The sequence below is a fragment of the Motacilla alba genome, chromosome 1 (assembly GCF_015832195.1).
Source record: "Motacilla alba alba isolate MOTALB_02 chromosome 1, Motacilla_alba_V1.0_pri, whole genome shotgun sequence".
NCBI lineage: Eukaryota > Metazoa > Chordata > Aves > Passeriformes > Motacillidae > Motacilla > Motacilla alba.
In genome coordinates this window covers 94141383-94156173 of record NC_052016.1, presented here as the reverse complement: position 1 = coordinate 94156173, position 14791 = coordinate 94141383, and the positions used below count along the sequence as shown (strand labels likewise).

At 49.1% G+C, this 14791-nt stretch overlaps 1 protein-coding gene across 3 annotated transcripts in view; it reads left to right on the top strand.

Moving 5' to 3' along the window:
• The first annotated feature begins 2463 nt into the window (after window positions 1-2463).
• Window positions 2464-14791, top strand: part of AFF3 (AF4/FMR2 family member 3) — a 333013-nt gene continuing 320685 nt past the window's right edge. For all 3 annotated transcript variants that reach the window (XM_038152924.1, XM_038152845.1, XM_038152760.1), the window contains exon 1: window positions 2464-2808. In XM_038152924.1, the coding sequence (XP_038008852.1) occupies window positions 2756-2808 (53 nt within the window). In that variant the 5' untranslated portion in view covers window positions 2464-2755. The remainder of the gene's footprint in view (window positions 2809-14791) is intronic.

Below are 14791 nucleotides of genomic sequence, written 5' to 3'. Positions count from 1 at the left end.
AGCCACAGGGACCAACTGCAATGTTATACTGAGGAGCCAGCACAGGAGGCCAGCCAAGGACATCCCGGGGGAAGCAAATTTAAGGGTGGAAAGTTAACCTGTAGGTGAAACATACAAGGAGTTTCAAAAATGCTACCAGGGTCAGAGGAAACATTGAGCACCTGGCACATAGCCAAAGCAGTTGGGATTTTGAATTGACATTAATTTCAATGCAATTAGTCTTGATGTTCTCTGCTCTGCATGAGAGGAGAATCACAGCCATGATGGGAAAGAAAAGAGCACCATGATAATGATACACATTCAAGAAATGTAAAGAAAAATAATAATTTTTTGTGTTAAAACATATTAAAAACATAAAACATACTGCCTATCATTATGTATTACTCTTTGAAATTTAATTCACTCAGTGCTGTTCATGCTGTTTGTTTACATTTTCTATTGATCTCAGTTTGGATTATGAATTTAGCCTATGGAATTTTGCTTCCAAATTTCCTCAGGAGTTACTACTTGCGAGCCTGGGGTAAATTCCAGCACTGGTGTAAAGGGGGTCCCAGTTCTAGTGATTTAGTCCGTAAAGGCAGCCTAAGCTTGCCCTGCTATATGTACCATTTCAGAGGTGATTTAAACACTTCTGCAAATCACTGCTTGAGCTGGGTCTCCGGCAAAGAATCAGGGTCATGCTGCAATGGGGGTTGCACAACCTCCCTTAAAATAAGAAGAGTGAGGCAGCACAGGCTGTGGCTTGAAAAGGTCAGTGTAAATATGCTGCCCTTCACTCCTTCACACATAAGTAATGTATTTGTTGAGAATGTTACCTGCTTTCCAGGCTCAATCTTCTGTCGTGGTAAGCTTTACCCCAGCTGACAGAAAACCTGTTTTCAGGTTTTTATTAATGGCTTTTATGTATCCATTAATACTGTACCAAGCCTGGCATCTGAACTGGCATGATTTCTTTTTCATTTTCATCTTCATTTGCTCTGGGTAGGCAGGGGGTGCCACAAGCCTGCCCGACCGGGACACATCCTTCTCCATCCCACTGGGGAAAGCGAGGAGACAGGCATTACAAGAGCCGGCTCCCGTGTTCCACTCCAGGCTGAAGATGTGCCACATCCCGAGGGTCGGGGGACTTCTGGCAGTAGGAGGCAGCACCACCTTGGCTGTGTAAGGGAACAGAAGCAGCTGTGGAGTGGCTTGGGACTTTCAGATGAGTCGCCGAAACTGGCGTGCAAACTGTTTTCAAACCCGTGCAAACGGGTTTTCAAACCTTCCCCTTGGAGTGTGCCTACGCTGCAGCCAAAGCTGCGCCGCAGCTTGTGCAAGGTTACCAGCCCTAAATTAAATCAAGCTCACTCGGGAACGAATAACTTACAGTCACAAAAGCAGACGAGAAGCCTGCATAAATGCTTGAGCCTGAGCACTGCTCTGGGCTGCCAGGGTGTCAGCACGTCAGGGTGCCCTAGCCAGCTGCCAGCTGGGTTGGCTCGGTCTCCAAGAGCAGGGATCTCCCAGTGTGGGATCGCTCTGCAGATATTCGCGTTGGTGCTGTTGCATGAATAGCCCCCTCTTTTCGTCACGGATTTTGCACATTTCTTCTCCCTGTCTGCGATGACATGGCACTTCTCTGGCAGCTACTCACAGCTTAGCTGAAAAGCCCAGTATTCTGGAAAGTATTTAATGTGTGTTAACCTCTCTTAATGTGATTCAGCAACTACAAATCAGAAGCGCCTGCCTCCCCTGGCCAGCCAGATATCACAGCCGGTGCCTCTCACAGGCTGGATGGCAGTGCAAGGCATCTCACTCGCTTTGGGTGGCAAATGCTGATGATTGGTACTTTTATTTTTAACCAGAGATCACTCATTTTTAAAGGCTTCGTGCGATCCAGGGACCTTTAATTGCCTGTGCAGATCTAGATGGAACTGTATGGACATGAAGACTTGCACAGGTGCAGTGTATTACACATCGAATGAGGAATTGGTGCAAAAGGCCCTAACCCAGCCCAAGCCCTGGACTGCGGAGGGAGCCCCTGGGAGCATCCCGGGCTGCTGGCTCCAGCGCAGAGAACCGGGTCCACGACTCACAGTAAATGCCACAATTTCTCCCCAATGTTTCTCAGCCGAACATCGTGGTGCTTACCACGCGTGAGGTGCTGGTGAGCCGGGGTGCTGCGGCCCACCCCGGGGTACCTGGCCAGGAGGAGGAGGAGGAGGAGGAAAGGGAGGAGGAGGAGAAAAAAGGGGAAAAAACCCACCCCAGACCCAACTTCGGCGGGCCAAACCCCCCCCGAGGGTGCAAGTTGCCAGCAACTCCCCCTGCCCGCCGGGCTGTGCCGCCCCCCCGCGCCGAGCGGGCGCTGCGCGGACGCGGGCGCTGCGTGCGCGGGGCGGGCGCCGCCTCGGCCGCGCTCCCGGCGGCGGGAGGGAGGGAGGGAGAGAGGGAGGAGGCGCGGGGGAGCGGGGCGGGAGCGGAGCGCGGCGGCGGCGGCGGCGGCCGAGCCGAGCCGAGCCCAGCCGCGCCGCGCCGCTCGCACACGAGCGGTGGCACCGTGTGCTTTCTTTTGGGGCCACGGTGCTTGCTTCTTCCCTCGGGGGAAGAGGGAGGAAGGTGGCCGTGGGGGTCCGTCCCCTCCCGCGCGTGTGCGGAGAGCGGCCGGCGGCGGCGCCGGGGGTGCTCCGCGCCCTCGCCCTGCCCGCGGTGCAGTTACGATGCGCCCCGGACGCCGTGTGGTTGCAGCGCGGCGGCGCTGACATCGCTCACCATGGACAGCTTCGACTTAGCTCTCCTTCAGGAGTGGGACCTGGACTCTCTATGGTGAGTGGTGCCTCTGCTTCCCCCAGGCGCGGGGACACAGGGGCTGAGGGGGATGTGCGGTAACTGGAGGGGCTGCGATAACTGGGGCATGTGCAGTAATTTGAAGTGGGTGTGCACTTACCTGGAGAGGTGCAGTAAATTTGGGGTACAGCAATAGTGGGCGTGCAGTAAGGGGGATGCATTGGCCCGAGGGTACAATAACTGGGGCAGCGGGTGCATTAGCAGAGGGTGCAGCCCAGAGAGGTGTCTCCTCTGCCACTTGCTCTCCCAGCATTGCTGGTTCGGCAGGGGCAGAGGGATGGGTGCCCCCCTCCCCTGAGTGCCAGGGTGGATCCGGGAGGTGAGTGTGGTGTTAGGCTGGAGGGATCACCTGCACCCGTCCCTTCGCCCCCCCCGCGCTCACCCCCTTCCCCTCTAATAATACCTTGTGCCCACCCACCTCTGGTACCTCGAGTTGGACTCATCTCCCATCCTTCCTGCACGCCCCTTTCACCCTCCACCCCCACCTTCGCTCCGCAAGTCCCTCCCGGGCCGTCTTTATTGCGTCCCCCCCCCCCGCCGTTGCATGCCCTTGACCTCCCCCTGCTCACCCCCGTCCCTGCCCGCCCCGGCGGCGGGTGCGGGGCTGCCGGGGAGGAGGGGAAACAATTTCTAGAAATGTCATTAGCGGCTGGAGGTGGGAAGCGCTGCCCTCCCCCCTGCACCACCCTCCCCAAGCTGCTGCCTCTGCCAAGTCCCGGAGTTTGCTGCGGGAGTCACGCTGCCCCCGGGCGGCCGCCGCTCCCCGCCGCCGGCCCCGGGGCGGCGGGACCTGTCGGGTCCAGCTGGGGTCCGCGGGGTGGGGAGGAAGCTCCGCTCCCCCCAGACCCCCGCGGAGTGCGGGGAAGCGCCCGGGGCCGGGACCCGCGGGGCGATGCCGGGGGTCGCCGCGGCGGGACGCGAGCGGAGCCCCGCTGGCAGCCCCGGCGCGGCAGGCCGGGCCGCCTTCCCCGCGGGTGCGCTCCAGCGCGGGGGCGCGCCGCGGAGCAGCGGCGGCACTGCGCGCCCGCCCGCCGGCTCTGGAGTGCGGGAAGCCGGGGGTTCCTCTGCCGGGAGTCAGACACCGGTGCGCATTTTGTTTAAAACCGTGTTAGATGATCTATGGCTTCTGTCAGTAGGGTGCGCGTTCGACAGCGCCGGCTTATCTCCTCGGCGGCAGGTGTAGCAAAAGGAGCTGGACCAGCGAGTCCCGTTAGTTGAGGCGCTTCTCACAAAAGACCTCAGGATGATGAGAACAGCTTGCGCTGCATAATGTGGGTGCTTATAAATGCATACATTGATAACATCGAGCCCAATAAAACTTTTACATTGCTGTGGGAACTTTAAAGAGCACATATAATACAAAATTAGTTATTACGCCATAAAAGTTTTTAATTATAGTGTTTCTGCCTGTGACACAAGTTAAGGTTATGTCCTCATTTCAATTATAAATACCAATATTCAGTTTATATCCAAACCATAACATTTATCTCTGGCCTGATTTTAAGTTTACAGTCCGTATGCATGGTTTTACAATTAAATTACTTTTTTTTTTTCTATTAAACAAGAGTGGGAGAAATAATACATTCACACATTTGAATGCTTTTCCCTTTCTCCTTGAATGAAGACAAACTTTGGGCAAATTTTCTTTTTCAGCAAAAGCGGGCCGTCCATTACTCTGTTCTCTGAGCTGGCTATTTGAGTTAATAATGGTTTGAACAACTAACAACGTAACTCTGGGACATAAGGGATCTAGGCTGTGTCTGGCCATTGCTTCTTCTCATAACCTTTTTAGCACACTTCTTTGCTGTTGTGGAGCTGCTTGAAAATGGCTGTGGTTGCCGTAAGGCTCCTGTATGGGTCCAAAAAGGCATCAACTGTTTTCCAGCTAAATTACCTTCTTAAAAATATCTGTATTTGCGTTACTTGCAATCTTGTGGTTTCATAGCTCATTACTTGTTTTCCTCTATAGCTGTTGCAGTTCAGAAGGTGAGTTCATCAGAAGGGTTCCAAAAAGCACATTAAAATTCATTGCATTGTGGCAGGCCTGCATTCACTGCCAAACTTACACCCCTTTGTAGGGGTTGAACCCCACAAATACCCAGAGCAGTGCCTAGTGAGGGGAGCAAGGGGGTTGCTGTTGTGTTTCCGAGTCCTCTTTGGGGCACTACGTTTTGCCACCAGCTTTAGCTTGGAGCATCAGATCATGGGCTGAAAGTTTGACACGAAGCAGCTGTTTGACAAGTGGTTCAGAATGGTCAGTTTTGAAAACTCATACAAACAGTAATAAATAAAAGCTTACCTTGGCTTAGTGAAAGCTTCCAAAGTCTGTTGTGAAGGTCAGCAGTGCCCTGGGGCCCTGGGTCATTCTCCCATTTGCAGGCAGGTTGGCTGTTGCAGGCTGCCCTCCTGCCCTCCTACCTGCTCACCAGGGGGCAAGTCATGGGCATTCTCAAGAAACCTGGTGTGAATTCTGTGCTCAACTGACCAAGACTAAGCTTTTGAACATGATGACGTTCAGCTATGAAGACTTATGAGAATGCCTTCAAAGTTGTGCAGTTGTTGCCAAAAAGGGAAATAAAATACACCACATAGATAGGAAGTACTTCATGGCAAAGAGCAACACTTAAAGAGACTTAATTTTCTCTGCAGCAAGAATAAATGTTGTCCTTTTTTCTTTTGAATGTGGCCATAATGGCAATTTGCGCCCTTAATTTATGACTGAAAATCCACTTTTTGAAGTATTTGGTGAACATTTTGCTTAGAAGAGCAGTAATTAAATATTAATGTGCTGTTTTAAAGTGGGTTTTTTGTTTTTTGTTCTTTAGATTTTTGGGTTTTCTTTATTTATTTGAGATGTTCTTGGAAAATCAAGAAGTGTTTCCAAATGAACAGGGGCATGCTATTCAATTTTCATTGATTGTTGCTATTATACTATTAATGAATTTTCTTTCCAATTAATACATGTTATGTCTTTTGCTTTGCTGTAACACATAAAATGTAATGATATATCATGTGGTGACTATAAAACAGTATTTAGCTGGTAAACTGTAATGGTAGAATATTGTAAGCTATTTTCTACTAAACAGTAGTTTTTCTAGATTGTATGGATGCCAATAACACTTCTGCTTTTCAGAAAACTGCTATAATTCATACAGTGAAAGCTGAGCACAAACTCAAATAGGAATTCTAAGAAAACATACCAATCTGTGGCATAAGCAAAACTTGTGCCCATTTGGGAAGCTTTTTTTGGAACATTTTAGGGTGATCAACCCAACTTAAGGTGTCGTTACTGCTGACCAACAGAGTTATCCTGAACACAGGCTATTGACGACTTCAAACCACAGCCCTGTCTCCTGTTTTTCTCCCTCCATGCATTTATTTGTCTGCCACATGTGTAGTTTTACTTGTCCAGACTCGAGGATGTGGATTCTCCAGTGTGTTACAGGTTTGCATTTGTTTACACAGGACAAAAAGAGATGGAAAATCTCAGATGGAGGTGTTCTAAATGCCTGTTGTACGTCAGTAAACATCCTATATGTGATGGAAAGCAGTGAATGAGCAGACCACAGGACCTAATCACAGTGCCCGGACTAGTTCTGCATTACAGGCATTGGTTTTGTTATTTGCTTTATTTAATAAATCAAGACAAAAATTCTGCCAGGTCCTTAACTGCATGCTTAGGTTTAGGCACAGCAATAGTGAAGACCAGTCAGTAAAGGCTCTCCTCAAATGCTGATGTCAGATACATGCATAGGCAGTGCTGTTCCCCATTCATTAAAAGCAATTAGCAGATGTATTAAAGCATTTACTGTGTTGTACCAAACAAGAAAATAATTTTGGATGTAAGATGTTTGTTAGCCACAAACAAAACAGTGTTTGTTTAGGTGAAAGAAGCCAAGTATGTAATTGGTTTATTTGGTAGTTACCTGATACTTCTGTGCCTTTTGAGTTAACATCAGTTTTGTAGGGGTTGGATAGTCCTGTAAAAAATGTATAGCTGTATAGCTTCCAAGCTAAGATCAATATCAAATGCCACAGTATAAGATGGCCCAGTGTGTTTTACAGACCTTATACTGAATTATTAGCTCATTTGCTATCTTTGGGTCTGTTCCTGCCCCATTTGAAGTCAATGAGAGTTTTGTTTGGAAGTTGCTATTAACAAAAAGTGGTCAGACATCCAGCAGTCTTATAAATGAACCTTTTGTAACTCCTTGATTCCAGATTGCCTGGCTTTTAGTCTCTACATTTTATATTTGCGTAAGGCAAGATTTTTTTTCTTACGTTGCATGGTGTTTACTGGAGACAGGTTTAGAAAGCTAATTTTACACATATTTCTTCAGTGAAAGTAGAAGATCACAATGTTTATTTTCAGATAACAGTAAGCAGCTACTTTGGGGTGAGAGGGGTCACTCTCTCAGTATGGTAACAGGCTGGACCAGCTTGACCTTTTTGCAGAAAATGCTGAGCAATAATACCTCCCTCTCAAAAAAGAAAAATAAAGAAAAAAAAAAAAAGTTAGTGTCCTCTTTTATCTCACATCTCTTTTACAGCTCCACTCCAGCCCGTGTCTTGGACTTTGCTCCTTATTTTTTTCTTTTTACCTCTTTCCCCTTTTCAACCAATAATGCTTGAAATCATCTTTGTCTCTTTATTTCTCTCTGTGTGGTGTTTCCTATTCTCCCTTCCTCCCAGTGTCAACTCACAGTTACCACCTGTCCCTCATTGAGATCCTATCTAAAAATTTGCTCTTTCTGTGATGATTATAAGTTGTGAGCAAACAATAGGCAAGTAATACCTATAGATTATTCCCTTCTCCTGCTTTCACAGCATGTTCTCTCTTCTTGATGCCTGTTTTTTAGGCTGGAAGCCCTTTGGGTCAGGAACTGCTTTTATTGTTTGAGCTTTTTTTTTCTTACAGCACTGAACAAATTGGATGCACTAAAACATTATAAAGAATAAGAAGAGCAAGCTTTTCAAAATACTTTATAAACATCAGCTGAATAATAATATTTTTAAAATATGTCTGCTGGGCTGTGTGAGTGCTCATTTGCTGGATGTGATATACCACATCCTCCTCATTTGAGTCTCCACTGAGTCCAGAGGCTTTGCCAGCTTACATCAGATGAGGATCTGGATTATTATCTCTAATTCACAGTACTTAGTATTTTTTTAATAATTAGTTTTTTAAGCTTGTGATTTGTTTTTGTCTAATAAGTAAAATTCTGTTACACCAGTAGGACAATGGATGTGCTTTCATCTGTCTCCCTGAGGACTGTTTGAGTACCCATGCCCAATTGTGTGATGCAAGAGATGAACAGCCCTTTAGGCTCTCATTCTGACACTCAGACGTGTAGATTTGTCCTCCTCTGGGGATGTATTCATCAGAAGTTGAGGCAAAACCCTTACTCTAGGTTATTGGAGAAGGGTTCAGAAGTGGGCATGAGATGCATGTGGCATTTCCCATTCTTTGTGAATATTTTGAGGAAAATACCAGGTTTCTTAAAACTAGTGGACGAGAAATATGGGCCATTAAAGAGCAGCATTCCAAAAAATACTGGCTGTGGGAACACCTTGTCATCCATATATTAGCAATAATTTCCTACTCAGCTCCATGACTGTCATTAAAGGAAGCAACTGTTTAATTACAGGGGTTTCTAACTTCATAAAACAAATGAATCCATTTGCTTTATATTTATGACTAGGAGATGACAAAGCATGAATAACACGAGTGATACCTTACAGTCTGGTTATAACTTTTTTAATAATAGGAGTAATAGAGTAAAAGCTATAGAAATGAAGAGAAACTGGCATCACATACAGGTAGAAATCAGGGAGGTTAAGTTCTGTGTGACATGTTGTTTCATCTGACAGACTGATCAGGTTGTAACTGTGAAGTGGCCCTGTCAAAAAATGAGATTTCAAAAGGATGGCATTTTCTAGGCAACCCATGGAAACTGTCTTTGTCTGTGGTTGGCTAGCTGTAAGGCTAATTTCAGGGAAAAACTACAAGTTCCTAGGGAAAAACTGGAAGTAGGAAAAGGGAAATCTGTAATCAAACTTCCTTGGTTTTGAACAGAGCTAGCTCTTCATAAACCCTGCCTTGCTGGGGAGTGGGAATTCCCATCTTGGTGCTGCTGCTGGGGGCTGGATTCTGGCTGCTCCCAGGGAGGCCACTGGTCCCTGCTCTGGCCAAATCCATTGGATTCACATAATTACCACTAGGGCTACTCTTCTATTTCTTAAAAATCAGTATTAAGACACTGGTTATACTTGCTGGGTCTGCCTAAGGCCCCAGGAGAGCAAATAATGGATACTTATAGTGAATACTCAGGTAATACTCTACATAATTTCTGAATAATTTGTGGGTAACCACCAATTTATACTTAGGAGAAAGAGTGAATGAACTGTGGTGACAGTTAAATGAACATAATTGTTGTGATGCACTAGATTGTTGTTCGGGTATTGCACTGGGTGTTGTGTTGTACGGATGTTTCCCCCCTTTTCTGAGATGGTTTGTCCCTCGGATACACCTTAGGTATTGTACCTGTAGTCTTGTCCCCTGAAGCCCCTCCCTTCGCCCCTCCCCACTGGTGTGGCCTTCCGTCCCCGCCTCCCATTCCGCGGGTATAAATGTCCCTTGAATTGGGCTTCTCGCTCTCTCCTTCACCTGAAAACCCTACGATGCAGATGTCCCCTTCCAGCTAATAAACAGGACATCAGAACCACGTGGAGAGAGAGCGCTTCTCGTCCTTTAGCTAATTGTTCTTTCACAAGCTCCTCGAGCGCCTTCAGCTTTTCCTTACTGAGCGGCCACTGATGTACCCAGACTGGATTATTATCCAGCCATGTTAATTTGTGGGCAGGGCGCTCCACAGTGGCCGCTTCTAAAAATCCTGGGGGCTTTTAGGGATGACTAATTTGACCCCCCATTGTGACATGGTGTCTCTACCCCACAAGGGAGCTTTATAGTCAGTGACAAATGGGCGGACACTGGCTAATCTTCCGTCCGGTCCCTCAATTTGCACGATGCTTTTTGATATTTTTGCTAATGTGACTCCTCCCACACCTTGGATTCTACCAGCCACGGGCTGCAAATCCCAATGTGACGGCCACAACCTTTCAGGTATGATTGTCACATCTGCCCCTGTGTCTAGCAGCCCTTCCACGTGGAGATGTTCTTCTCCACGCATCAGGTTGCATCCCATAATGGGTTTGTCCTCACTAACCACTTCCGCCCAGTATACACCTGGGGCCTTGTCATCTATTGATATTTCTGCAGGAACAGGAATGGCCTGGGCAATGATTTGCCCCTTGGCCAAATGGAAGGGTGGCTGTGGACAGCGCGCTAGAAGAATGAGATTAGGTATGTCCCCCTTGATGGTCATGGGAGCCACCTCAATCTCCATGGGTGTGTGTGCTGTGTCCCCAATAACAAAGTACTCACTGTCCAGTCTCGGGCGATCTTTTGTCAAGTCTGGCAAGTCCTCTGGCAGGTCCACTCCAATGACCGTCCACTGGGTAGACCTGAAAACAAAAGCTTTGGTGGTCACAAGCTTGAAACACTTGTGAGGCTGATAGATTTTATCCTGTACACTGTTATTTAGTTTCCCTGCATCCCGCTTCCCTGCCTCCCCCTTTTCAGCTTTGGGGGAGGTTTTTCCCTCAGGGAAGCGTGGTGCTGCATTTATGTCGTAGCGCGGGGCAGGGGAGCCGCGCTGGTGTCCTGGTTTTTTGGAGTAAATGGTGTCTTTTGTTGCTGGTTTTGTGGGCAATTTTGGGCAAAGTGTCCAGGTTTTTTGCATATGAAGCAGATGATGTGTTGAAGTTGCTCTGGTGACATCTGTGTCCTCATGACCTCTGGAGAAACAGGTGCCACAGTCTCTGGGATTGCAGGCTTGGACCACGGCTCTCGTGCAGCGAACAGTTCCGCTTTTCTGGCACATGCTTCCATCATTTCTGCCAGTGTAGGTGGAGGGTTGAGAGGCAGTCCTAGGAGCACCCTGCTGCAGACCTCATTGGCATTCCTCTGTGCCAGCTCTTTCACCATTTCTGCTTGTGTTTTGGGGTCCTGAACTTGTCTTTCAACCTGAGCACGAAGTCGGTCGACAAACTGCAAGAAACTTTCTGAAGGAGATTGTTTAATATCAAGAAAACTACCTTTAGATTCAACGGTTGGTAACTGGTTAAAAGCTTTGCCTGCAGCCTTTGAAATCTTATCTAGAATGGATTTTGACAACACCCGAGCTTGATCCTCGGGCTTAGACCAATCCCCCTCGCCACACAAATGTTCAAAGGTGAGGGGATTATTTTCTAAATCTTTGGCATCCTGTGGGTTTTGTTTAAGTTCCTCCAAAAGATCCCTTAAAGATCTCTTCCAGGAGCATTCCCATAGATCAAACTCTGACTGGGTAAGCAAGCACCGGAAAAGATCTAGGAGATCGGTAGGGACAAATTCAAGGGATGTTAATGTAGCTTTCATCGTACTTTTAAAGATTTCACTATGTCTCCCAAATTCTGATTGGGTTTTACATAGTTCACGTTTTGTTTGGTATGAGAAGGGTTGGTAGGTCCTAGGACCAACCCTACCACCATTGTATTGGACCGGAGCTACTAAAGGAATCACTTCTTCCCGGGTTTGAATGACAGGTTTTTTTGATTCGGCTACACCTTCATGGGGACCAGATGAGGGACTAGCTCTCCCCCCAGCCGCACCGCCCTGGGAAGCAGGCAGGGGTTCGCCCCCCACCCCCCTCCCTTGGGGACTGGTAAGGGGTACCCCCCCTACCCCTGCCCCACCCACCCCGGCACCATGGTAACCGGAAGGAGGGACGTGCCCTCCCCCTGCCCCACCCCCGTGGGGGCCAGGCAGGGCCCCACCCCCCCAGCCCCCGGCCCCACCCCCCCATCCCTCGGCCCCACTGTCTCGGGACCTGGGCACGGGGGCGTGGCAAACAGGAACAGGGAGGGGGGCGGGGTAACCGTGGGAACCAGGGGCGGGGTTACAGAGTGACGTCATGAGGGGCGGGGGCAGGGAGGGAGGGGGAGGAGCGTCTGAGGGGAGGAAGGGGTTGTGAGACCGGAAGGGGTTGGGGGAGGGGACAGGTGGGCGAAAGGGATTGTGGGAAGAGGAAAGATAGCCTGAAGGCTCAAACACGTGGATGCCGCCATGTTGGGCTTTGACCACGCGGTCGGCAGTGTCTGGAATGCCAACCATGTGGTCGTAGCCATTTTGGGAATGGGGGGGGTCAGCATGCGAGATGGGGGTAACAGGAATCAGGTTGGAGGGGTGCAGGGAAGGTGCTCTGTCAGCCTGCGCACAGCTAGCAGAGCCAGGGTACTGAGGGGGGCGAGGGAGGCCAGGGGAACAGTGGCAGTGCCAGGTACCCTGTGTTTGCCGGCATGCCTCGCTCGACCCTCTCAGTTCGGGGGCAGAGGGTTTGGGAGGAAGGGTAGGGGAAGCTGCGGGAGGGGAGATTTGTTCGGGCTGTCCTTTCAAATCCCTGTTTAAGATTTCTTTCCGAATTAAGAGGAACACAGGAAAAAACTGAGATACAGTTGTATCACCCTGTTCTGCTTTTACAGTTAACAAGGCTCCAATTTTGTCCCAGGTAGGGACTGAGTTGATATTTTGCTGGGAAAACTGAGGGAAATGAAAAGATATCCAGCGAACAAACCGTTTTAAGACTGCTTTTGAAACTTTAACGTTTCCACTACTTAGGGTATCTAAAACTAGGGAATAAATGCTTCTCTGTGTTGCGGAAAGCTTAGCACCCATTCTGATGTTAACTGGCTTTTGCAACACTGTAATCCACCTTCTAAAAAGCAAGCGCTAACAAGAATTGAAAGCACTGAGTCCACAGCCAATCCGAGAAAGAATCCGGGCAGCCTCCCCCCCCTTCTCTCCGGGGGAGAGACGAAACTGCTTGCGTGTGAACCGCGCGGGTTTAAAGCCGCGGGCGGCAGTTGCCGGCTGCACGGCTGCCACGTGGCTGCCACGCGGGAGCTCGGAGCCGCCCGCCTCGCTTGCCGGGTCCCCCCGCTGCCTGGGAGCGCTCGGTCACGGCAGAAACACGAGCCGCGGCTACCCCGCCGCCGCCCGCGCCGCTGCCGCGCCGAAAGCCGCCCGCGCCGCTTCTCAGAGCCGCGCGCCGCGGGAACCTGACCGATGGAAGCACGCAGCTCCCGGGACTACGCACGGACCCTGCCGCAGTGCCGGAGCCGCTCTGCCCGCGAGGAGAGACCCGCGGGACACTCACAAACCCCGACTATCGGGGCCGGACCCTTCCCTGCACCGGGAGCTCCCCCCCACACTCTTGAGGGCTCTCCCGGGGTCCCCCTATTACGCAAGGGGATATACTCACCCCTCCTGGGGACAGTGGTTGGCTGGAACAGCTAAAAAGAAGTCTTCGTCCGAAATCGGCCTGTCGTGGGTTGCGACAGGGTCCCGATTTCACCCTCTGACGTCCTTGCCGACAAAAACGCGACGAAGAAAGGCAGAGGAAGGTGAAAGTCCAAAAAGCTAATATAATTCACGCGTGTAAATTACCAGCTCCTGCGTGTCGTCTCTGACTGAAGTGGGAGTCGAAAATACGTTGGGTACCACCTGATGGAACCCGTGGGTTTCGGGCTGTAAATCCCCCCGGCTAGCTTGGGATTTATGCCCGCACGGATCCTACATAGACGAAGTAAAGGACGAGAAGCGCTCTCTCTCCACGTGGTTCTGATGTCCTGTTTATTAGCTGGAAGGGGACATCTGCATCGTAGGGTTTTCAGGTGAAGGAGAGAGCGAGAAGCCCAATTCAAGGGACATTTATACCCGCGGAATGGGAGGCGGGGACGGAAGGCCACACCAGTGGGGAGGGGCGAAGGGAGGGGCTTCAGGGGACAAGACTACAGGTACAATACCTAAGGTGTATCCGAGGGACAAACCATCTCAGAAAAGGGGGGAAACATCCGTACAACACAACACCCAGTGCAATACCCGAACAACAATCTAGTGCATCACAACACATAATGACAATTATTAATATTCTGTGCTAAACATTTTCTGTATCTTTTCAAAGGTAAAAATGCATAACTTGTGTTCCTCTCTTACAACTTGATTGCTCAACTTTCCTCGTACCTTAAGCAAACAAGAAGTAGTGTTAGTGACTTAGGAGGACTGCATTTTACCCTCTTAGGAAGATTTAAACCTGAATGCATGTACCAAGGACCTGGATACAAATGTATCTTGGGAAATATGACAGTAGGAAGGCAATTTAAACTTAGCCTCAGAGACCCTTTATGTCTTTCTTTAAATTAGTTCCAATGCAGCAGTGGTGGTCTCAGCAGGCAGGAAACACTTAAAATTATGCAGAAGGGATCAGAAATCTTTGCTAAGAAGCTTTTTGTTGCTATGTTTTGTTTCTCAATAAAGATGATCCACAACTGTAAGTACTTAAAACTAAAAACAAGAGGGTTGTATCTGACAAAGCTGCACAACTTCTTAATGTAACCCAGTCTTTCTGTGTGGTTGTTTGCACATGTTTTGGAGCAGAGAAGGAGTCCTTTGTGGCTCAGCCTGGTTTGACTACATGGCAGGAGGGTACAAATAGAGGATGAAGGTGGTGTCTTCTTACATGGAGTATGTTTTGATTGCTTTGAGCTGCGATCACTTCTTTCTGCACATACCACTTTTGAAATATGTTGGGGAGAAACTCGTGGCTTCCCTGGCTCATGCAGTGCCATGATGGTGCAGTCTAGATGCCAGGTATGATGATGACTTGTGGTGGTAAGAAAAATGCAAATATGACAGACAGATGGGTCAAAAGTAAAAAGGTTTGGTGAAGTATGCATTTGCAGAGTTCAGATTCAAAAGCCATCCCAGCAGTGGTCTCTCCAACCATGCATCTCCCTATTTCTATCCTTGCCTTCTTTGTTTTGGTCACAGTGAAGGTTTTGGGGAGCCTGTTCTCATGCACTG